The 24,941-nt window shown below is 37.9% G+C and overlaps 1 protein-coding gene across 1 annotated transcript; it reads right to left on the bottom strand.

Moving 5' to 3' along the window:
- Nucleotides 1–4,414: 4,414 nt before the first annotated feature.
- Nucleotides 4,415–21,836, bottom strand: plppr4a (phospholipid phosphatase related 4a). Its single transcript, XM_077225504.1, has 7 exons — nucleotides 21,422–21,836; nucleotides 17,877–18,062; nucleotides 12,397–12,526; nucleotides 11,910–12,105; nucleotides 9,295–9,352; nucleotides 8,989–9,162; nucleotides 4,415–7,968 (listed from the first exon to the last, which is right to left on the bottom strand). Exons 1-7 carry the CDS (start codon nucleotides 21,497–21,499, stop codon nucleotides 6,463–6,465), a joined length of 2,328 nt encoding a protein of 775 aa, XP_077081619.1. The 5' UTR covers nucleotides 21,500–21,836; the 3' UTR covers nucleotides 4,415–6,462.
- Nucleotides 21,837–24,941: the final 3,105 nt, after the last annotated feature.

Raw genomic sequence — 24,941 nt, 5'->3', positions numbered from 1 at the left:
ATAGTAAAATGAATCCATATGAATCAAGTGCTTAAAGTCTTGTGAGGAGATATGATGGCTTATATGATGATCAGATTTAATGTCGGCTTTCATTCACATCTAAAAACATACATAGAGCACATCAAATATAGTAAACACGGAAGCTCAAATGTGCCTACATCACATTACATTTAAAATAAAACTCATTGGTTCGCATTTGAACTTCTGTGTTTACCATTTGATGTGCTCTATATATGTGTGTTGACTATTGTTTAGATGTAAAAAAAAGAAGCTTAAATGAAATATGTTAATATAAAGCGATCTTATATATTCACAGGACTTGGATTAAGACTGTAAGTGAATAGATAGAAACCTTTCAGGTTTCATTAAAATATCTTAGTTTGTGTTTAACGGTATAAGGGTGAGTAAATTACAGATTTGTCCTTTTTGGGTGAACTTTCCATTTAAAGTTGCATTTCTGCTGATAAATTATGCTGATAATTCTGCACAGTCATCAAATATTTGCTTGGTTATGTCTTATGCTTCATTAGATGTGACATAATGGTGCCTTGTAAACCGACAACAAGTCGCATTATGTGTTAAAGAGCATCGAAAGAACAAAGAATATTTATGTGCTGCCAATGTTACCTGTTAATATGGTCTAATGCAACATACAATGTAGTCCAGAATATGCAAAGTAGAGGTCTGCACTCCCGCGGGAGTCCCGCGGGACCCGCGGGTCCCGACGCAAAACAGTGCGGCGCGGGACAAATTTTTAAAGGTCATTGCGGGAGCGGGCGGGATGATGAGGTGCACTTGCGGGTGCGGGCGGGAGGGATGATACGCTGCACTCCCGCAAATTAAATATGAGTGTAAAGTAAAATATATAAATGTTTTAAGTAGCGTACATAATTTGTAGTTGTGAGGGAGATTCTGATTGGCAGCAATAAAAACGTTTTAAGCAGCCTAAACTTGTGAATGTTGTCGGGTAGGGCGGGGCACAATCTCACGCACACTTGTTTAGAGACAATTCCTTTCCCGCTGCTCCGAGTTCGAATTCGAAAGCTAGTTCAAGTTCAAAATAGACAGCATGGACGAGGAACAGAGCGCCTCTAGTGCTTCAGATAAAGTACAGTTGTGAATATTATGCTGTTCGTAATATGGGACCAATAAATATGTTACCAAGTATTGGTAAGGAATTTTGTGTGCACGCATTTTTTTCCCCAAGACCTTTCGTCAGACAGAAAGTGCGGGCGGGAGCGGGACATTATATCACAGATGCGGGCGGGAGCGGTACTAAAAATGACAAATCTTTGCGGGAGCGGGCGGGAGCGGGACTGAACACTGCGGAAGCGGGCGGGAGCGGGTCTGAAAATTGTGTCCCGCGCAGACCTCTAATGCAAAGTATATGCGAAGGCTTTATTTGACAAAATAAATGTCCCTCTCTGTTGGAGGAACAACCTTGACATTACCTGCAGGTCGTGCCTGACAGCCATGAAATGAACTTGACATCGACTCTCTCCCTTGGAGCTTATCTGTGGACGCATTATCTTTGCCAGATGACCCCTCCATCTGTCTTCCTCTGTGTACTGCATTCAGGCTGTCCTCAAAAAAAAAAAAAAAAAAAAACATAGCTTAGATCATGCAAAGCAAGTTTAGACGTTCTTGCATGTATAATCTCAAAAGTTTTTGTTGTTGAAAGCAGACACATTACAAGGTGAATTGATGGGCCATTTGGAGAGAAATCATAAAAAGAGCCGAACATCAGTTTGTTTACTCTAGAACACTTGTGTGCATTAGCTGGACCAGCCTAAAAAATAACTGGTCTATAGTCTATAGTCTAGTCTAGATGCAGATCAACTTCTAAACCATCAGTTCACATTCAGATAACAATGGCAATTATTCAGATACATATCTCCTTTTTTGAAAACCAAAATTTGTATCTCTGAAATAAGATATAATGCAAAAAGAGCATATGAATACTATGCGATACCGAAATCAGACAGTCTTATTATAGACAATCTGCTGGTAAATTTGATATACACATGTTCCTTGCTCATTTTGTTAAGCAATCTTAGGGGACAGGTGGTTCGGATGTATACATGCAATGTTATTTTCTGCCAAATGACATGCTGATAGCTACATATCAGAGAATAAACACAATGTGCGCTTTCAGGTATGAAATGACAATTTAATGGAACAAATGGAAGAAACGCGAAAATGTAAAAATACACTATGTACTGTCCAATGTTGGAATGATAAGGGACTCAAACATCGCTCACCTTTATTTTAACAGATGCTGTGCTGTTGTTTGCATTAGCCAGGTGACATAGGATATGTTTTCATGTTGCAGTATTTTTTAGTGAGCAATGGCTCTTCGCTTCAGGGGAATAACATGATGTGCATCGGCCCAATGACAAGCTCGAAAGTAATGGATCAGGCATCTATTAATCACTTTTTCTCTTAGATGTCTGTTTCCTTGTTGTCTTAGTCTCTGATACATTACACGGCTATTCACGCTCTACTCCCCTCTCAACACAATGCATTAGGTCTTCAGGGGATGCTGTATGAAATGAAGGGGAGTAAGAATCTCCTCCTCAATTTAGGTCAGCTTTCTGACCTACTTAGGACCCACTGATTGGATTCAGCAATGCTAACCAGGCCCACTTTCCTGGCTTTTAACGCTTCCTAGAGGAATGTGTTTAATCCAAATTGCCACATGTACTCTGAGCCAAACACTGAGCTTGGCAGAGGATATAAATAAAGATGAAGTGATTGTGAGGGAAGGAGACCTTTGATTCTAGCTATGAACATAATGTGAGGTCATTTGTTAGAGCTGGTCAGTGCGTTTACTTAAGATGTGTCCTAAGGACAGACAAGGCTTGAATGAATGCACTTGTACAAAGAGATGGAAACTACAACTCAGCACAGACAGACTGAAGCAACCTTAAAGCACACACACAAAGGGAAAATACTTTCCGCTGTTTTGCAATTTCTGAAATAAGATGCTGAAAACAGGGTCTTTGTTTAACTGTACCCCACTTTTTTTCATTTACAATGTGCAATTACATGTAATAAAAGGATTGGCTGAATGGGGTTCTGGCTCAGAGATATCAACTTAAGGGACATTTTGAAAGGCATCATTATTACTATTTTTCATACTTGGGTATTAAACTTAACCATAAATACTTAAGGATAAGTATGTTAACATGCTAATAACCACTCAGAACACCTTAGAAACTGGATTGCAAAGGGTTGGCAACTATGCCGAAAACCCTGGCCTCATGGTAGAGAGTTTATTCTGGCCAGGAACCGAGCCACCTGACTGACATTTTAATCAGTTATTTTTGGGCATATGTGCCATTTAGGGGCAGGGTTATACTGAGCTTTATTATACCAAAATAATAGACTAGCATAGAAAAATAATAATAATGTCATGGCTCCATGAAAGATTGTAGTGAAGTAAAATAGTAGAAAACATGACAGGACAGTATTGGAAATTATTCTATTTCACAAAAATAACTGAAATCAAAGCAGATGTATAGAGTGTAACAAAACTATGAGAATTTTTCAAAGATTTGATGTCACTAACCTAGCAAACAACTGTTGTTTTCCAGACTGATCAAATTTGTGCTCGTTCTCACAGAAAATTGCAAAGCCAGTTAAATTTAAACAAGATTGAGAAAGTGCTTGCCAGTTTTGTGTACAATATGCATCATCAGATGTTTAGTGAACTGACTGTGGGTGGTCCGTGGGCATGTCGTTTGAGGCTGAGACTATATACTGTCACATATCCATGATTTATGGAACAGTCTTCCTATTCAACTGAAGAGCTCTAAAACTATTAATGAATTTAAGAAAAGATATAAGTTAAACATTATGGATAAGTATAGAACACTTGAATGAAGAACATTAGAAAAGTAAGCGAAAGTGGATGCATAATATAATTTTGATTGTTGAAGTTTAAGTTCTGTGCTTAGATGCTTACATGTTATCATTTTTGGTTTAAGAGAAACCGTATAATTATGTCATCTTTGGACATAGTGTTTTTGTTGTAAAGGGGTTAGGCAAAATAAGTCTTGACTTCAGCCTAAACCCCTTCGGTCAGTTATTATTTAGTATTTAAATTCCCAAGGTACTCATTTTGTATCTATCTTTCTAATGTATTTAAATTTTCTTTTCTTTCTCTATTTGTTTCATTGTTTTATGTTTTTTTTTTTTGCATTGTATTATGTACAGGATTTTTTGAATTACATATGACCTAAGTTCGAAATGACCGAAGAAATAAAATAACTAACTAACTAAATATAGAAGGTATATTTTCCTATACATGCAGAAACAGACCACTTCACAATAGGCACATAAACAATGTGGTGATACACTTTTTGATATTTTATGATACTACGTGAAAGTGTGGAAATAAAGAAAAAAAAGCTTTTTTATGGCTATGATACCAAATATTTATTTCAATATATATTAAGACATATCCTCATTTAAAATACAATGCTAAACAAAACCCCAACAAGGCAAAACTTTCAAATATCTGTCAACGGGTTCAACTGAAAGGCCATTTCTGTTTTATCGGATCTGGTTTAGAGCACTAATAAAGGAAGTGTGTCAATGTCACTCAAATTATAACCCACAGATCTCTTTCACATCTCAGTTTGCTGGCAAAGTTACAAATACTTATTTACAGGGAAAAAAAGATTTAATGATTATCCGGTTGATTCCGCAGAAAGTACCAACCATCACTATTAAAGGCATCATTTACAAAAGAAAAGCAAAACGAAACAAATCCTTTAGAACAGTACACACAGTATTAAGTCACCATGCATAATTAAGGACAGGTTAAAGCCATAATGTGGGGTACAATTATAATGTACAAGCACATATAAAACTTTAAAATGTGTTGGTTCTGATTCACTCTTTTAAAACAGACACATTAAAATAGGTATATACTATATCATTGAAATCTAAGTTCAATAAAAAAAAAGAAGCCCAACATCATATAAATGACACTGTACATATATTAACTAAATGTATCAGTCCCCCTTTTCAACGTACATTCTTATTTGGTAATATTTATGTATATTACAACATGATCCTTACAAGGATGTAAACAATGAGCTAGAAATACAAATACACAGTTTAGAACTGCTTAGAAATACACAAGCCACACAGGACAAATCCTAACATTGTCTGTTATGTGGATTATATTGAAACTTTTGTTTATGCAGCACTTGTCATTATGCAATGCCATTTGATGGCACAGACAGTGGTTATTTAAAAGCAGTCAATGAACATCTGTCAATTCTGCACCATAATAATTACAACAGCAACTTTTTGTACAGTTACTGCATGATGGAGCTAAGTAATCACCAGCTAATAGGCATGTAGTCTTTTTGAGGCACTCTATGAATATGATTATTAGTGTTTTTTAGTTGTTTACAAAAATAAGCAATGAATGCTCTTATATTGTGTATGCTTCTCTGCAATGTGCAGGGAAGTATGAGTCATTTGTTTATGCCCACACGCTTAACAATGAAGAGGACGACGCACCTCAGTAGCTATACTTGGGACAACCAAGAAAATATGCACACTAAATCACTGTAAACGTACAGCAATGGGCCATAAAACACAATTATACCTGTGCTCAAAGCACACTAGTACAAAATACAGGGGCTTGCAAATCAATATATACGACTGAAATAGTGCTCATTGGCCTGTGGAACCAAATAGCAGTTCTATATTACACAAAGGCAATACGACATTAATATCTGAAGAATGTATTGTTCTCTGCATTACAATGCCAAAGGCTGAGTCTCTAGAAATTCATTGTCTCTATGCCAGCAAAGAGCGCTTTCAGCTGTTTGAATGAATATAGCTCATTCATGGTCACCAAAACACACAGTGCATATGGTTAAACAAGCCCACCAAACAAAACATCCATTTGGTTAAAACACTGTCGCTAAAACCTTCTGTAAACATCACAATAACATTCTCCTATTTGTCTAAAAGCTATGAGTCTGATAGAAAGACCGTATTAAATATTTCATAGCGACATAGTGAAAACCGTCCTTTTCCTTAAACATATGATTGAGTGGTCCAGTATACATACAAATATTTATATTCAGAAAATATATATAAATTTACAACGTTTTCAAAAGCACCCACGTTGCCATGAGACAACAGACAGATTCCGATAAGACAATGGATTCAATAACAAAATTAATCTTGCAAATCAAAGGCAAATCAAACAATCACCTTTACCAAACAGCCTCAAATTTCATATTTTGTGCTTATGTTTCCGTAACGAGCACAACGTTTCCTTATGTGTTCTGGAGAGTTTATGTGTGTCTAAAGGTCAGGGAATGTAGATTTAACCAGAATGACTAGCTCTACTCATTCCCTTAACAGAGCCTCCAGTCTTCAAAGTTAAGAGAGCGAGGCAACTCTTAGGATTGGTACGGAAAGGGGTTTCTGTCACTCTTTGAAAGTCAAAATGGGGGGAGGTGTAGGGGAGGGTTTGAAAAAGTGAGGCAGGTTCCTGGTGTTATCTGGACTAGGTCCTCTGTCAGGCAGCAGGATGATGTTGCCTTTCCTGCGTAGGGTGGAGTCTCGACTTGAGGTGGTAGAGAGAGTTTCCGAGGTGGCTTCACTGCTGGCTTCCACCGGTGTGACTCGGATGGTGGTGATACTCTGTTGGCGGTGGTGATGGTGGAAATGGGGATGATGAGGGTTGCTGATGTCAGGTAGGCTCCGGTTGCCATCTATGGAGCCGTAGCCATCTTTCAATGACTCGCAACTTTCAGAGTCCCGGTTCAGGTCGTTGAGCTCAAGCGACTGCCGGATGCTAACCCGCTCCTGCGGTTTCCACCTCCAGGACCCACTGCCATCTGTGGATGGTGGTTTAACCACAGGCTTGCTCTCAGGGTGCGCCTCCACCCGAACAATGCCCGAGTTAGGCTCCTGATCCATCAGGGCTTTGTAACGGATGGATCCAGTACAACTCACGGTGCTGCCCTCACTTTTAGGACTACCATGCAACATGCCTTGCTGCTTGGACATTGCGATGACCTGCATTATACGTGGCTGGCTGTTAGTCCGACAGACGGTGCTCTTCTCTGCCACCTTCAACCATTTTGACCGTGCTGACCCACCCCCTCCCCCACCATCATTCTCCTCTCCACAATCCTCCTGTGGTGAGGAGCTCACATACTCTTGGGCCTCCTCAGGGATGTGCACAAGTTGAGAGGATCCTGGTCGTGACTGGATAGATACCCTGGCTCCACCAGCTAGGCCCCCAGAGTTATTATGATTGGCTAATGGCACAGCACTAGCGGCAAGCTTCATGTACTGTCCGGGAGGTCCACCACGGAGTTCACCATCTAAGCCCACAGCTGAGGGTTCAGAGCTGCAGCGGAACTTCATGTTTCGCTGAGGAGAATGTGGTCCAGCCTCATTCTCCATCACCTGCAGAGACATCTTGCGGTTCTCGTTCTTGGTCTTCCATTGTGAGAGCAGCTGCTTGGAACGTGTGGAGTCCATGGAGGCATGGATAGCGGCGTGGCGGCGAGGCACCGGTTCTTCAAATCCGGTTGAGTGCACACGAGGCAGGGTGTTACTGAACGTCACAAAGCTCTCCTTGCAGAGAGGACTGGGTGGCGTAATGCACTCAACCTCTGTGCTTGCCCTCTTCAAGCTGGACATGGAGTTCTCTCTGTAGGACGGGCCACGTAACAGGATACTTTCAGAGCGTGCCGAGGTGGGACGTTCACGCATGCTCAGGCTCTTAGGTGGCAGTAAGCGTGGTGGATCTGTGTTCAAGTTGGGTAGAGGTCTCAGAGGCTCCCGCATAGAAGGTGGAGGCACCACTGGCTGGGGCTGTGGTGGAGGCTGTGGTGGCTGTGGTTGCCGGAGAGGAGGATGTGCATGTGTCTTCAAAGATGTGTCTTCACTAGGTTTAAAGTTCCCGACTGCATACAGACCCTAAAGTAGTGCAAAAAGGTAGAATTTTTACCGCAATGAATCAATGCCGATAAAGTTAAGATGTCATAGAGATGTTAGTCATGATAGTGATACTGTACTTATTTTTTGCACATGAAATTAAGGCTCTACAAGATACTTGCACTGTCTGTTCAAAAGGTTGTATTCCCTGCTGAAAAAAACCTCTAGATGTTTAAGCTGGTCTCCCAGCCTGGACAAGCGGGTGTTTGGCTAATGAAGCTCAGTATACGGCAAGACACCCAGCTTGACCACCTGTAAAGTACCCAAACCCCTCTTGAACCAGTCGACAGAACAGCCTGACCAGAAGATTTAGTTTTTCTTTTCCCAACAGAGTTGTCCTAAGGTCCAATGTCACCAGTAATTGTTTTACCAAGACATATTTTCAACATTAATACTACCTGAGTGATTGACAGCCTTTTTATATCAGCACGGTACCCCTACAGACTAAGGTGCATTATGAGCCTACATTAACTTCTGAGAACTTTCCTCATACGGTCTATGGTCTACACTCTAAATGTGGGACTTCACAGTCAGTATCAAACAGCATTACATAGCTAATCTCTTGCCCTGATTAATGTACTTTATGTTAAGCAAACAATAAAACCAGGACCTGATGTACTGATTTGTCTTAGCTTCATTAATTCCTCCTAAAGGTGTATTGGCATTGTTGTTGGTGTTAGAAACCACGGGATGTACATAGCCCTCAGAGCAGATAGAGCAGACAGTAAGGAGAGAGAGTGAGAGAAAACGAAAGAAATGGTGGGAGGAATGTGAGGGGTGTGTGTGGGTGGAGAGCAGAAAAGGAGCCACAAGGGATTTGCATGTGTGAGCTATTTTTACCTCTATTAAAACAGCATTGTCTTATAGCACCTTGCTAATCCTCTATGATTCTTCTCCAGAGTCAGGTTAAATAGAGAATTATATATCGGTCATGGGATTATGAAATTAATTATCATCCACACATTGCCTTTGTTTCTGCATTGCTGTGACAGCAGGACTCACCAGGTAGACTGCTATGCTCCCTCCGATAAGAAAGCCACAGTAGACATCCACGGCATGGTTCTTGAACTGAATGATACGAGTAAGGCCGCAGATAATGCCGCAGATGATGAAGGAGAACACCAGGAGTGGCTTCAGGAGCTTGGATGAGTCAGTCAGAGTGGCATTAAAGTACATCTGTGGAAGGAGACCAGCCTTTTGACTGAAGTTTTAGGAAATTCTTAATAGTGGAAAGGACAGTGAGATTATTTGGCAAGCAGTTAGAAATCGCTTGAGTCAACTGTGCCATGAGTCAAGTGGATTACTTACGGAGATGTACACAGCCGCAAAGGCTGCCAGAGTGGCATGCTGAGATGGGAAGGACTTCCTGTAAAGAGAGACAGACCGCCTTGTTAGATCATTATATCTCTTTCACACTGAGCACATTTGAGGTACTGGATCATGCTAAAGGACAGATGGGAACGGAAAGCCACAGATGATCACGTCCACAGTGCCACAATTCATATAGTGTGGCAAACAGAATCAGAGTTTTTAATTTCCAAGAATGTTCTCATAAAACCAAGAGATATGTCTGGAGATGCATGTCTACTTGATATTCCGGAGAGACATTTCAATACACGTCACCGTAGTGTAAGCCTTCGGGGACACACACACCACACTGACCCTCTTTGCGTCTAATTTTTACGTTATAAAAAATGTCTGCACAACATATAATTGTGTCTATTGAGAGTGCATGAAATGAGTGGAAGATTGAAAAGCAGAGCTGTGCAAATGGATGTGAGTGGGTGTGCTGGAATGGGCAGTCATGTTGTGAGTGAAGCATCAAGACTCAACCCTGTGTGGGTTTTAAAGGAACTCCATGTGCCAGAGGACAGCGCCACATTCATTCGGCTGCCTTCACATTTATCTACACTGTTTACAACAATGATTTTATACAAATCAATTGATCTATTTAGACCTTTACTGTAAGTAGAGTTGTTGCGCAGTAGGTCCAATTAAATTTGGTCAGCCACAATATGTCTAATCATCTTTGCTTGGTTATAGTTAATCACCCACATTCTATTATCGGAGTTTCTGAGCCAGTTTTTCATAAGATCATCATAATTGCATGACACAAGTATTTTAAATGGAGTTGCTTGAGGATAAATCTTGAAATGGGACAAAAATCTTGCCAATTTGAGCTCAAGCAGGAGTGAACTAAAATCCACTGAGATAAAAGAAAACTTTAAAGACAAAGTAAATCAAAATAATGGACCATTTTTACTTTTTAAACTCATGTTCACAGTCTTATATATATATATATAACTGTGACTCGTTCTTACAAAGAAATTTTTTTTTTTTTTTGTAAAATAAAATAATTTTTTCATAATCTTTAATCTAACTATAGAGTAACAGTAGCTTGCTCTGCCTCTAAAACGGCCTTCCTCTGTCCCTGACATCATTTTGACCACACAGGCTATTGGATAATGTTAACCAATAGCTATACTGTTGTAGCAAACTCACATTCAGTCTGTTTCCATTTTGATTTAAAACACCCACTTTCCATTACCTAAATGATTCCCGATGGATAAAATTATGTCTCACCATTAATTTTTTCCTTGTTAAATGTCCTGTTTCACTTGGAAAGGCATCACAATATGGAAGCAAAAGGGTTGCAAACAACATTTCATGTTGACTTTAAGATCCTAGATTTTTTTGTAGACCTTTATCGAGCATGATTATGCATTGGGTCGACAAACTACAATATGACACAGCAGTGGCGTGCACAGACTTCCCTCAGGAGCAGGGGCGGAGGGACCAAAAAGGGCACTAAATAAAAAAAAATGATTACTTCTTGATTTTTGTTTTGTTTTTATTCTTTCTTTCCTTGGCATTCTAAGAAAATATGTTGATACAATTATTAGAATACATAACACATCAAATGAAAATAGGGAAATTATGATAATATTACTAAATATTATTTACTTTACCAAACAAAACAGTGAGAATCAAGAAGGTAATTATGGAAAATTAATTTTTAGTTTTGTTGATGTTGTAAATTTAATGTATGTTAATGTATGTTCATTAGTTAACATTAGCTAATGAACTGCACTTCTACAGCATTTAGGCTATTAATCTTAGTTAATATTCATTTCAGGATATACTAAAACATTAAAATCAAAAGTTGTATTTGTTATCATTAGTTAATGCACTGACTGTGACATAACATGAATAAACAATTAACAGTTGTACTATTAACTAAGATATAGCCTACAGTAACAAATGTGTTGCTCATGTTTAACTTAGTTCATGTTAGTTCATACATGAGTAATGAACAAATGAACCTTATTGTACAGCGTTACTATGAAATCAAAGATATAAGTTCCTCACAATTTAGAGTTGGACATGGACTTAAGATTTCATTAAACTAACTGTTAGATATATTTTCCCTTGCACTTTTATTCCTTGGATAAAAACGAATGACATCGTCACTTAGAATGCGTCTGAAAACGAGTTATACTTTTATTGTAGTTAAGAATAACTCGCATCCTGCAGCAACTTTTAGAGTAGCATGGTGATGGTAGGATAAATTTAATTTTCCTCATTAGCTTAAACGTTACCTGCTGCTCGTTTGAGAGACTCGCGCGAACTGCTGCGTAGTGCGTACCAGAACCATTAAATGCGTATGAGGCGCTGCAAAGTAAACTCCGCCTACCACTTCTCCGCCAATTTTTTTTTAAATATAATATTTGTTTGTATTATTATTGTTAGTGGCAAGGGTGTGTGTGTGTTTCATTTATTATAATATTTATAATAATAATAATTATTATTCACAATTATCAGAAAAGGGCACAATACATTTTGAGACAAAAGGGGCAGAGGCGTGAGCCCCCCCAGCCCCCCCTCCTGTGCACGCCACTGTGACACAGATACCGCTCTCTGACCTGCCGGCGTTGATGGCAGCTGGATCAAGCCCAGAGCAGATTTCATCCACAATGAAAGAGTTCTCATCACAGGAAGTGTTGAGGCTGGTGTAGTTGGGCTTGCACACAGTAAGGAAGTAGGGGGCGTGGTATCCTGTAGCCAGCTGGATAATATCTGTGATGAGTGCTGTGACACACAGGCCAAACACGTGGACCCCTGCAAATGTGACACACAGACATAGACACAGACACACACAGAGACATGCATGTATACATGCACACGCGCACACACCTTTTTAAAATACTAGATTTCATAAGTAGCAAGTAGACTTCATAAGCTTTTAATAAAATAGATGGAACTTTCATTATTACTAGCAAACTCAATTTAGTACAAGACTATAAAAAAGACAGAATTAGTCAAGATCAAGAGTGTATGATTCCAAACAATATTTATACAAGCTATATGGCTTTTTATAGAGTCACAAAGGGCAGAAAAATATACACCCACCCACAAACCTCACAGCCCGTCGGATGTAAGAGTTGAAATTGCAGCCAGCTGCATTTATGTTAGCCTCTGTTTTGATGCTGACATTTCTTCTGGCCAAGCAGCAGTACAGGATCCCTTCCCCAATCATAATCTGTGGGAAAATGGTAATCTGTGTTTACCCAAACATACACCACTGTCATAAAACTCCCCTCCCTCCACTTCCAGGGGTAATTTCTAATAGAATTACTGACACATCAACCCCATTACTGAAATTAAAGTAATCACTCTCATCCATCCATTCATAGCCATATGAGGGGGATTTCATCCAAAACTGTAAAAACCGATGAGGGGAAGGGGGTATCTTGTAAGTCGTTCGGGCCTCCACTAATGCAATGCCTAAAATGTTAATTCCATGTAAATGAAAAGCAGAAACCCATAGATTTATATGTAAATGCTTCTGCTGTGAATGACGAGATAGAGAGTGAAAGAGATGAACAAGTGATCATACCCCCCTGAGATCACACTTGCCAGACACCTATAGTCAAGTGCAGCACTCGAGTGTAGCAGGCACTACCATAACAGCTGGAGCTACCAGCAGGACACACATTCACATGCTGCCTGCTAGCACAGGCCATCATACCCATACAGTACTGAAGCACAAAACTCAGTTGTGGGATTTAACATCAAGAGAGTGTTGTTTGAGTGATTACTGATTAGACATGGAGCAAAAGTCAAAATTATAACTTAAATATTTGTGCTGAGGTGGAGATCTTAAGGGTGCTCAGACTGATCGGCTAACGATTGCTATCGGTCGATAATCACTTTTAATGACTCAATCTGCGATCTCGCAATTTGCCGATCTCAGACACCAATTGGTGCCTTGGCTTTTGGCTTGCTTAGTTGGGGACATTTAATATTCAATAATATTATTGATCTGCCTTGCTTAAGGTGGACGTTGACTCAATTTTCTTTTAGAAACAAACTCTGTTATATTATTTTCATGTTATCACTGTGAAGCTGCTTTGATACAATCTGTATTGTAAAAAGCGCTATATAAATAAAGGTGACTTGACTTGACTTGACCAATCTCATACTGAGGACACATAAAGATGAATACCTTCTTAATCTCTGTCGTCTCAAAACACATGTATAACTGTATTTTGGATCCGTGCATCAGGTCCTAAAGGATTAGTCCACCTCAGAATTAAAATTTCCTGATAATTTACTCACCTGCACGTCATCCAAGATGTTTATGTCTTTCTTTCTTTAGTCAAAAAGAAATTAAGGTTTTTGAGGCAAACATTCCAGGATTTTTTTTTTCCATACAGAGGACTTCAATGGGGTACAACAGTTTGAAGGTCCAAATTGCAGTTCCAATGCAACTTCAAAGGGCTCTACACGATCCCAGCCAAAGAATAAGGGTCCTATCTAGCGAAACGATCTAACATTTTCTAAAAAAATATTAAAATATATATACTTTTTAACCACAATGCTCGTCTTGCACTAGTACTAGAGAGTACCGACCTGTTTTTTACAAAGTGAATGTGGAAAGACTAAGGACTAAATGCCATTTACATAAAATAAATAAAAGGTAAAAAACAACAATGTCAGACGATTTTGAATTTGGAGGAGAAAATGAGATGGAGTTTTTCACCCCACCCTACCTTTTTTAACCCGGAAACGCGTGACCTTTCAACGTGATTACGTAATGCATGGCGCATCGCAGAACTAGTGCAAGATGAGCATTTGTGGTTAAAAAGGTATATATATATATATATTAGAAAATGACAGATCGTTGGCTAGATAAGATCCTTATTCCTCGTCTGGTATCATGTTTGTGGAGCCCTTTGAAGCTGCTTTGAAACTGCAATTTGGACCTTAAAACCGTTGTATCCCATTGAAGTCAACTATATGGAGAAAAATCCTTGAATGTTTTCCTCAAAAACCTTAATTTCTTTTCGACTGAAGAAAGAAAGACATGAACATCTTGGAAGACATGCAGGTGAGTAAATTATCAGGACATTTTAATCCTGAAGTGAACTAATCCTTTAAAGTGACAGCAGCCTATAAATACCGGTTTCTGTCTGTGTCATTAATGGTAATCAAATAATAAAAGACAAAGAGAAAATCGCTCCCTGTTGTTGAATGAATAACTTTTGTAACTTTAATTGTAAGGATTAATCTGTATTTAATTAATTAATTCATTCAGGGAAGAATAGATTATGCCAGAATTCAGGCATTGAATTTATGTCTGTAAAATCCTGATTGAAACATCCCTATACATAACGCTACATGATAAAAATAAGGTTTCATATAGACCCCATGATCGGTATCGATATCGTTGGTGATTGGTTGATCGTTTATCTGTGATCTGCCCCCAAAATTCTGATCAGAGCTCCCTTAGGAGATTTGTACTCATGCTTCATTGCAGACCCAAGTCCCCTTTCATTTACAGTTGCTGACAAATGCATAAGGCACAGGATAACCAACAGTGATAGCACTTAAAAGAGCGTAGCCCCCTTGCAAAATTAATTAGGCCAGTATGGTGGAGCACCTAATGTGATGAAAACACCCAAGCGACATGCTGGGGAGTTGATGAAACAAATATGTCATTAAACATTAAACGAATCTGCTCTGTGATGAATTTAGGTGGAGTGAGGCAATTTTTTAAGATGATGTTGATGAGACCAACAGTGGAGTAACAAACGTTGAAAAAGCCATTGGGACAATGCAATGTGATAAGCAGCTGGGACAATGCAATAAAGCTATCTTTTTTTGGCTCGGATCTATTAAAAAAACAACAACATTAAAATTCAATCCACATATTTCAATTCATCATGAAATTATATTAATTAATTAATAATTAGCGTAGCTGTCAATAGAGGAACAGAAATCTCTCAGATTTCATTAAAAAGTAATTAAAAATTAATTTGTGTCCCGAAGTTGAACAAAAGTCTTATGGGTTTGGAAGGACATGAGGGTGAGCAATTAATGACATATTCATTTTTGGTAAACTAACCCTTTAACTCCATAGACTCAATCAACAACAAGTATGATTTCAAAAGACTATAACAGTTATCACAAACCGTATGTAACAGTAATGTAACAGGTGAGCTAGGCCTCTCAGGTAATGGGATGGCATTTGTGTGTCAAATTAACACGTTTATTTCAGCCTTCACCAAGCAGTCCATGTTCAGAAATATGCTTCCTTTACTCACTGCTCACTGTGTGTGTCTCTGTTACTCATGCTGTTTGTGAAATTGCAGTCTGAAAAATAGATTTCAAACTATTATTAATATTTTCTGCATTGTAAACACTGAGCTTATGGTAAAATTAAGTACAATACTCGAAATCACAAGCTGAAATTCAGGCCCTGCAAAGATTGATACTTGGTGTCTGTGTATCAATACAATATTCCCATGCAAAACATTGTGATACTATGCATGATGTATTGATTTTTTCACCATATCTTTACTGTCACTTTTGATAAATGTAATGTGTCCTTGCTGAATAAAAAAAAAACAAAAAAAATTCTTACTGGCCCTAAACTTTTAAATGGTAGTATATGACTCTCAAAAGCTACACTTTCCAAACATTTCCAAACTTCTAACTTTGAGTTAGCTTCTAACTTCTAAAGTTTGAAAGGAAATGTGATAATTAGCTATTGGAGATATTTCTATCGAGTTGCCTTTGCAGTGGCACTCTTGTAAACCTCAACATGTACAGATGGTGAAAAGCAATTGAGGACAATCTATTAGACTCATGAGTTCATCACCCAGGGTCTTGATAATACACTCACAACATGCCTGGAGAGGCTTAGAGCCTTGTCGCCCAGCTAATGCTCGAAATGCATGCTGGGTAGGCGGTAGTCAAAACTTCAATGACAGTTTGGGGAGAAGACAACATGCAAAAGAGACAGGCAAAGAGCATAAAAGAAAGAGATAGAGAAAGAAAGAAAGAAAGAGAGAGAGAGAGAGAGAGAGAGAGAGAGAGAGAGAGAGAGAGAGAGAGAGAGAGAGAGAGAGAGATATGAATATATGCAAACAACAATTTAGACGAGGTGAAAGCCGAGAAACTTATACTTAAAGGTATGGTAGGCAATGTTTTTCATAAACACTTTTTGTTATACTGGTTGAGACTCTCTTCACATTCTTATGATAGTCAATGATAGAAGTGGGCTAAATATTAAAAAATGTACATATATATTCTGTGGAAGTCTCAGGACCAAAGAAATTTTCATTCTGTCATTGCATTCGGTCCTGCCTGTCAACATATGTATTTCTATACCTCTGCCCACCCTGCTTGCGCAGCATCACACGTCATCAGTGTGTTCCGTAAGGCTATGCAGAGTTGTAGACAGACAGTCGCTGCGTTCACACACCATGTCATAACTGTAATTACAAGATGGCAACCCCTGACGTTCTACCCCTGAGTTGTTCATGTCCTCAGACTCAGATTTATGTGCTTCTATGGCAACACTATCAATGTCAAAATGAATCTGCAGCAGTCAGGTGGTACACGTCAGAGCTCTGTAAGTGGTTTATATTTATTTTTATAATTGTAATGTTATGTGCTTTGAGAAATTAGATAATTTAATGCCAACTCTCGTGATGCTTTGCTACGGAGCCCCGCACATGACATGCAAGAACAAAAAGTAAATTGTGCGCACGATTTAGCCTACTATTTTTTTCCTGCATATCATGTGCGGTTCTCCGTACTTTGCAGACTCTGCTGTGTGCGTTCATGTGTTTTGAAGAAAGCATAGCTTTGGAGAGCACTCTGAAGGGAGGGTGGGATCTTATGCTTTCAAAGCTAGCTTGCTATTGCTATCCTCTCTGAAATTGGAAACCCCACCTTTATTTACGTAATTTTTACGCTTACGTTGGTATATCTGTCTATTAGCTTTGAAAGCATCTTAGTCAAAAATATTGATGACTCATCCTACACTACACAGACTTTTGTCCAATCAGATGCTCTCTAGAATGAGAATGTCCCTCCTCCTAATGCCGGGGACACACTTAACAACTAGCTGAAACATTCTAAGACAGAACTGAACACACTTATAGACTGTTTCCAATGACTAGAGCAGATATAAAACACAGACTGTCAACACCGACTGAACGCAACTGTCTCTGACTCTGACGTTTGGGAATGATCAGTCGTAAGTATCAAATTACATTAATAATCGTTAAGTGTGTCCCCGGCTTTATGCTACCTGCAAAAGACTAGGAAGCTGCAAAGCTAGCATGCAAAGCTAGCAACAATTTACAACCAAATACAGCTAAAAATCATCTACCACGTTCAACTTCAGGTGACTACATAGAAATTGTCATATTGTCACATGTCATATTATGAGTCATTACATCAAAAATGGACAACTTAGTATTCACTTTAATATTCATCCTTGCTCAATGAAACTGAGATCAAACACTAAGACTGCATGAATAAGTAAGAGTGCCCTCTAAACTAAATTAGAGCAAGAGTGGCACTATGGTATTTACCGTTGCTGCCGGCCCAGCGAAAGCCAGACTGAAGAGCATGAGGAAGGGGATGACCTCCTTTGTGGGCTCAATGTAAGGCATGCTGAGACTCCGGTCATTGCAGCTGTAGCCTGAACGCACTGGCTTAAAAATGTCTGTCAACTCCAAGAAGTACAAGCTGACCACTGAGGACACCAGAATCGGGAGCTGAAGAGATAAAACAGAAGGAATATGATAAATATGCAAGATGAGAAGCGAACAACAATAAAATTATGCTAAATTTATCAAATGGTGCACAGCACAGTCCCATAGACTCCTCCAGGCTGATTTGAAAACCGTTGCAAACGTGATAGAAAGTAATTATTCCATTGACAAGGTAATCAGTACAATTATAGCACAATGGAGGCACTGCGTCTGATCATGTGACTTTTGAACTGTATTTTGCCACGGTTTCATGCTTAGGATTTCAGTGATAACAGATTAAAATTTCGATCCGCTGTTATCCTTTTAAGTCGCAATCCGTAAAAGTTGTTCTCATTAATCAAAAACACTGTTGGTGTTGAAGCAGGAAATGCATTGGGAGATCCTAGCTTCTAAAAACCTGGCGGTGTAGATCAGCATTACGTAAAAGGAGCTTCATACTCTGATACATGTAATGAGGGTTTGGATGAAACTATGCTGGAGTTATATCCCTTAAGGCTTTTCACACTCTTCAACGATACCAGGTTCATGCTAAGGTTAGACAGAAGATTTGTGATTACGGCAGAATGAAGGATATTCTCAGGTGAATATGTATGGGACGTCTTAAGATATCATAGAATTACTGTTGTCATTGACACGGTTCACCCAGCAGTATCTCAGTGAACAAGAATCAGCCAGAAATGTCATAGCAGCAGCAGTGCTCCAATGAAATATATTGTGCTGTGCTATGCAAAGTGGAAATGTGCAACATACTGAATAATTACAAAACTTGAACGGACAGCACGAAGATCAAAGGTGGGGGTCGGGGGTTTAATTACTGTAATTAACCCCATTCTAAAAAGGGGAGAGCATCTGCAGAAAAAGCCCCTATGGTCTAAACTCCTTTTGCTACATTTTACAGCACAGATACTAATAATCTCTATGATGCTGTACTGGATCGATTAGCAGTTACTCTTACCAGTCATAACCATTACTAATTCTGTACTTTGACTGAACAGATTTTAAACAGTGACTTGCAATTAAAAGTGTTTTAAACTTAAAACATTTGTAGTTAATATTTTATACAAGTTACTAAAACTCAACTTATAATGCACATACACCAGAACAAAACTTTGTTGCAATTCATCAAAACTTTGTCATGTTTTATGACAATGATGCAACAACTGAAATGAAATTTAAATTTTTTTTGTTACTTTTTAAACAACATTTGTTGCTTGCAACAAATATAAAAATGTTCAAGAGTGCACATGCATGGCTTTATATATAACCCAGGAATGCATAATATATCGGTACTATATCGGTTATCGGCTGATATTTGAGATTTTTTAATTATTTATCAATATATTGTCATATGGATATTTAATAGGGCATGTTGATATTCACAATTTTTACGTTTACCTTTGCTGTCATCTAATGATCACTTAAATGTTAATATTTACAAACATACTGAACATTCGGTTTGGATGCACTTATTTGATTATTGTAGCACTTAAAAGCACTTTATTTTAGATTTCTGTGGTTTTATATATAAAATAGTCATGGGATTTTATTTTCAGCTATTTATTGGTTATCGTCCTGAAATAATCCTGTTATCGGTATCGGCCATTGATATTGGTATCAGCACATCGGTGTCTTAAACCCAAAATAAAATCATATTTTGATATTAATGTCACATACAAAACACAGCATTTTATTCCAAACATCATTAACTTGGTTAAAAAACTATGGCTGAGCAAATGAACAAGAACCAATTTGGTATTACATCATTATATGTAGCCTAATTGTGGAAACTTTTTGTAAGAATGCGGGCATGTACTGTAGAAGGCTGACATGATAAATTACAACCTAAAGTGAGATCTGTCAGCACATTGTGTACATTAAATATGACGTTTTCAGAAACTATCAAACGAATCTCTCTCTCTCTCTCTCTCTCTCTCTCTCTCTCTCTCTCTCTCTCTCTCTCTCTCTCTCTCTCTCTCTCTCTCTCTTTTGAGGGAGGACAAGTTAAAGTTCACGGCCATATTGTAATTTATTTAGTAAACTGAAACATAAGTGAAACAGGGAAGTTAATTAGCCAAAATTAGTGAAGTGAAGCAGATTAAATTACTCTGTTTTTAATTAATTTTCCACTTAGGACAGAAACAAGGTCTCTGCATACAGCAAGGAAACTCTATAGAAGGCAACCAGGTCACACCTGGGGACATGACATTAATGTCAGTACAGCCAATGAGCTTTGATTCTGTCTGATCTGACAAAACAGAGACTATTCCAAGTTAACTGTTTACAGAAGCTTTTTACACCTGGTTTACATTGGATCTGGAGCATGTATGTATCATAAAATCTTTCTCACTGCCAAAATGATAAGATGATCTGTATAAATATATCTGTAATATCAATAAATATATTGTTATACATTTATCAACAACATGAGTAAAGCATTATGTCAGTCATTAAGTTTTTACAATCAGGCTCTCACAAATCTCGTCTACAGTATATGGGGGAAAATGTTTTTATATGCATCTTACATCTTGTAGTAGTTCATCATACCCACATTCTCAAATGAAAATTAACTTTTAAAGCAGAATAGAAAGACAACATCAATCGTTCATGATCATGCTGTTTAATACACAAAACAGAATGTTTAATATTCTTCATTATTAAAATAAAATAGGGAATTCAGTACTGCAGCTTGACAAGTAAACAAGACAGATCAAAGACTGCCAGCATTATCTCCAGGACACCAGCCATCAGCACTCATTGTTTGTGATATCTAGGCCACGTCAGATTGGCCTTCATTTAATAACTGCCTAGTTTCTTACCTCATTTTTGCTCAATGGTGCCCTCTTAATTCAGTAAGACAACATTGTTTTTTTTTACCAAGACTTGTTTTCAGAAGGTTTCCAGTTCTGTTTTATAAGCAATATGGTTGATTCCCTTCACCTTGACTTAATACTTTACTAAGGACATGTTGCCTATGCCAATGAATACTACACCATCAGGAAAAGAGTGTTTTTGAATGGCTGACATCAAGAAGCAAGCCAAACTTGATGCGCAAAAGCCAGCAAACAATTGTTCCATGTAGGCTATTTCCTCCCACATAGCCTATCCCCTTAACATTAACACGACACACAACAAGTGCAGTGCATTTTGTCCTTCTCATGACTATAACTGCATATGCCTCTTTAAACTTAACGAGCAGTCATGCAGAATGAACAGACTGTGGTTCCAATCCGCTTGATTGCTTTGTTTTTTTAACGTGGCCATTGCGTGAAGGAAGACCATCATACCTTTAACTCTCGTCTATTAATCAGACATAATACATGAGAAGCATCTCTTTCAATGTGTAGTCTACTAGACTCACTTACCTCCACGAAATAAAAGCACGGCAGCAAGGTAACGCTGTCTTTGGTCACCCTGCCTTTGAGTCTTTCCTTCGCAGACATAATGAACGGTCCCTTTATAACGCGGTGCGTGAAGAGAGGAATAGTGAATTTGTCCCCTTGTGCAGTAAATGCGCTCCTTCAGGCTGTCGCTTTCTCCATCCCCAAGTGCGCTTTTACTGCGGATAGTGACACACGAAAAGATGCTGTCTCAAACCTGGCGACATCATGACTGAAACCATGACAACACAATCACCATCCCCTGAGGAAGCGCCGATGGAGATCTTAACAGTGTCCAACAGCGATTAATGTTTCAAACCTTCTGATTAGAGGCAATATGCTGATCAGATGACGTCAGAGGTGTGCTAAAAACCCATTTTCACCAGAAGCGCGCTCACGTGTATGTGAGAGGTGGGGGCGTTCACGCTTGTTCACACTATCATGATTGTCAAATGGCTCAAATACGGCTCAGAGAGGATGTAAACTGATTATAGCCTTTAGCCTATATAACTCTGTAATGATTTTCCTAGCCATAAATACACTGGAAGCATTAGGTATGAGGTAAAATGCTGGTCTTTTAAATAGCATATGAAAATTATAAGCAGTTTTTGGTAGGCTTATGGATTCTCAAGTATAGCTATCTGTAGCCTAAATATTGCATTCAACATAAAACAATCCCTTAACGAATATTGCAGTGCGCTATGGACTTTATTGCACTTACAATACATTTCAATACATTTTCAATACACATCAATACATTTACAATACATTTCAGACCTCATACAAACATTTCCTTCTGTCAAATAGGCTATACATAAAGTGATAATAAAGACCCTACATTATGAAATGAGAATCTGTCTGGAGTTCTAGATAACAAGCCAACAATTGACTTTTTTATTCAGTATATAACCCAGTGGTTTCTTAAATGTTCTCCTAAACTCATTCAGAGAGAAATGAGAAACAGCACAACTCCAACAAGAATCTACTTTTCTTTGAATTTTGTTTCAGTGGGCAAACACGCCATCTAGTGGATATTTCATGATGACAAGATGGATGAGTGGAGATTGCAAGCATTTTAAAAATAGGCTAGCGACATCCAACTTTATTGCTAAAAGCGTCAAATAGGTTATGGTAGCCTACTAATCGTCTGCATGTTAAACAGTTCAGAAACTCTACATTATCGGCTAGTTTTACTTGCTGTCTGCCTAATCAGCCCAGTTTTAAAGCTGTTATGTTTCTATACGTTCAACTTAACGTGTCACTGGAAAATTTGCATATCAGCAAAACATTACGGCGTATATCCCACTTAAATATTGAATTGGTTAAGATATAGGTAGGACCTACATTTAAATTTGAAATGAGACATTGACGAACTTTCCAGTATTGTTAACTATTACAGTGATTAGTAATATTAACGTTAGTTGGCCAGCAGAGTCAGTCAGACTAAATTAGCTAGGATGTCGCTAACTTAGCTGTGAAAGTTGAGACATGATTTATAGTTGACATGATTTATATTATAGTTTTAGCTTAAATATTCTATTTTATTTTATAATGTAAATTTTCTGAAATCTAAATATTCATCTACATTTTCATAAAACCAACTTTTATGACAAGTAGCCTACTTGTTGCGGGTAGGTGGGGCCTACTACTTCATAACTATTTTTATTATTGTCTATATTATTCTACAATTGATATTAGCCTACAATGTATTTGCTATTATATTATATTATACTATTATACCACTTGTGATTATCAATCTATTAGGCCTAGTTATGCTGTTAAATTATTGTACTATTCACTTGTCACTATTTAACTTATTTTTTTATTGTCTATATTCTTTCATTGATATTTCATATTCTATTGTTATTATTATAGTATTATACATAAACTATATGCTATTATCAATATATTATTATTATATTATTGTACTTATGATTGTTAAGAACTGCTCCGAGACAAGGTTGAGGATCCAAATGCAGTTTATTAGAGTAATCCAGAATCGTAATCAAACACAGGCAACGGGTCTAGCACAGGAAGGCAGTCCAAACAAACAAACAAACAAAAAGGCAGGGGTCAGAGGCAAAAATCCAAGAACCAAGAGACAATGAAACCAGGGAGAATACTCAGAAATGCAGCGCAACAACATACAAAACTTTAGTGAGTGTGAAAACCAGGCTTATATGGGGTGAGTTAAACAAGGTAATGACATACAGGTGAATGTAATCAGTGATGATGAGTCCGGGCAGTGAGTTATGGGAAATGTAGTTTGTGAGGGAATAACAATAGTCTGATGTGGAGTGCCCTCTGGTGGCTCTCACGGGCACTCCAGCTGATGACCATTACAATGATATTATATAATTATTCTATTCATTACTATTTTATTTGCTGTATACTGTTTTATTTAGTTATTTATTATTTAGTTATATTTAGTATATATATAGTTTTATTTGTATTCTGTTATATAGTGACTATACACTCAACTATTTACTATTAATTCTCACTTTATCTTATATTTTGTCACCTTCCTAAAATAATTGACTAAAAGTAATTTTTTGACAAAAATTATTGTTTTGCATAAGTCATCTCCTCATGATGCTGGCCACCTTTGGTAAAATCACCCACATCCTCAGTTGAACAGATCATGTAATTCTACCCCTATAGTATAATGGCCTATGTCAAGTGTGTGACTTAGGCCGTTTTATTTAGCCTAAGTCAAAAGTTTTTTAAGATGGTAGGTGCATCAAGAAGATTGAAAAGCTACTCAACCTCTGAAGTTATTTCCATGATTCAGGGCTCACCCCCTACTGGTAAGTGATGAGGTTTACTATAATATAGGCTAGACTATAAATATTGCATAAAAATATTGTGTTTTTTGTCTTTTTATTTAGTCTTTTTAGTAAAAAGAAAAAGCTAAGTCAAGCTAGCATTAGGCTTTCTGTTAACTCTTTTCTGTATTTTTAAACAATATTTCATCTACAGTTTTTGTCAAATTTTTTCCACAATACATGAATTAAGAAAGATTTGAATAGGCTACCATATTGTAATCAAACAGGTAGAAATGATGTGTATATAATCTGTTTGCTTGTAAAATGTGTCTATTACCTGAATGAATGAAATTGAATGTATCGTCCTGTGGAATCATTCATTCACAGACAGCATACAAAGATGTTCAACTAATAAAGATCTTTATTGCTGGCAAACAAAATAATTAATTTGCAGATTTGCTTTCACTTGACTGTACTGTAGATCCACTGTCACTTCATTCAACGCTTGATGTTCTTAAAGGGATAGTTCACCCAAAAATGAAAATTCTATCAGTAATTATCCTCACTCATGTTGTTCAACCCCGTAAGACCTTTGTTCATCTTCGGAACACAAATTAAGATATTTTTGATGAAATCTGAGAGCTGGATCACTCCTCCATAGGCTTTTTCAGGGATTGAAACTTGCCAGCCCCGAAAAGTTATTAAAGACATCGTTAAAATAGTCGAAGTGACTACAGTGG

The sequence above is a fragment of the Siphateles boraxobius genome, unplaced genomic scaffold (genome assembly GCF_051911475.1).
Source record: "Siphateles boraxobius isolate OS27281-9 unplaced genomic scaffold, OSU_SipBor_1 1, whole genome shotgun sequence".
NCBI classification, from domain to species: domain Eukaryota; kingdom Metazoa; phylum Chordata; class Actinopteri; order Cypriniformes; family Leuciscidae; genus Siphateles; species Siphateles boraxobius.
The sequence above is the reverse complement of the archived record's forward strand: the minus strand, read 5'-3'. Positions and strand labels throughout refer to the sequence as shown.

What these genes read in the sequence shown, in the direction of transcription:
- plppr4a (XM_077225504.1), bottom strand. Translation starts at nt 21,499, where the DNA reads ATGTCTGCGAAGGAAAGACTCAAAGGCAGGGTGACCAAAGACAGCGTT. An exon ending in CGTGCTTTTATTTCGTGGAG is followed by an intron (nt 18,063 to 21,421) that starts GTAAGTGAGTCT and finishes TTATCTCTTCAG; the next exon opens with CTCCCGATTCTGGTGTCCTC. An exon ending in TTGCGGCTGTGTACATCTCC is followed by an intron (nt 9,163 to 9,294) that starts GTAAGTAATCCA and finishes CTCCTTCCACAG; the next exon opens with ATGTACTTTAATGCCACTCT.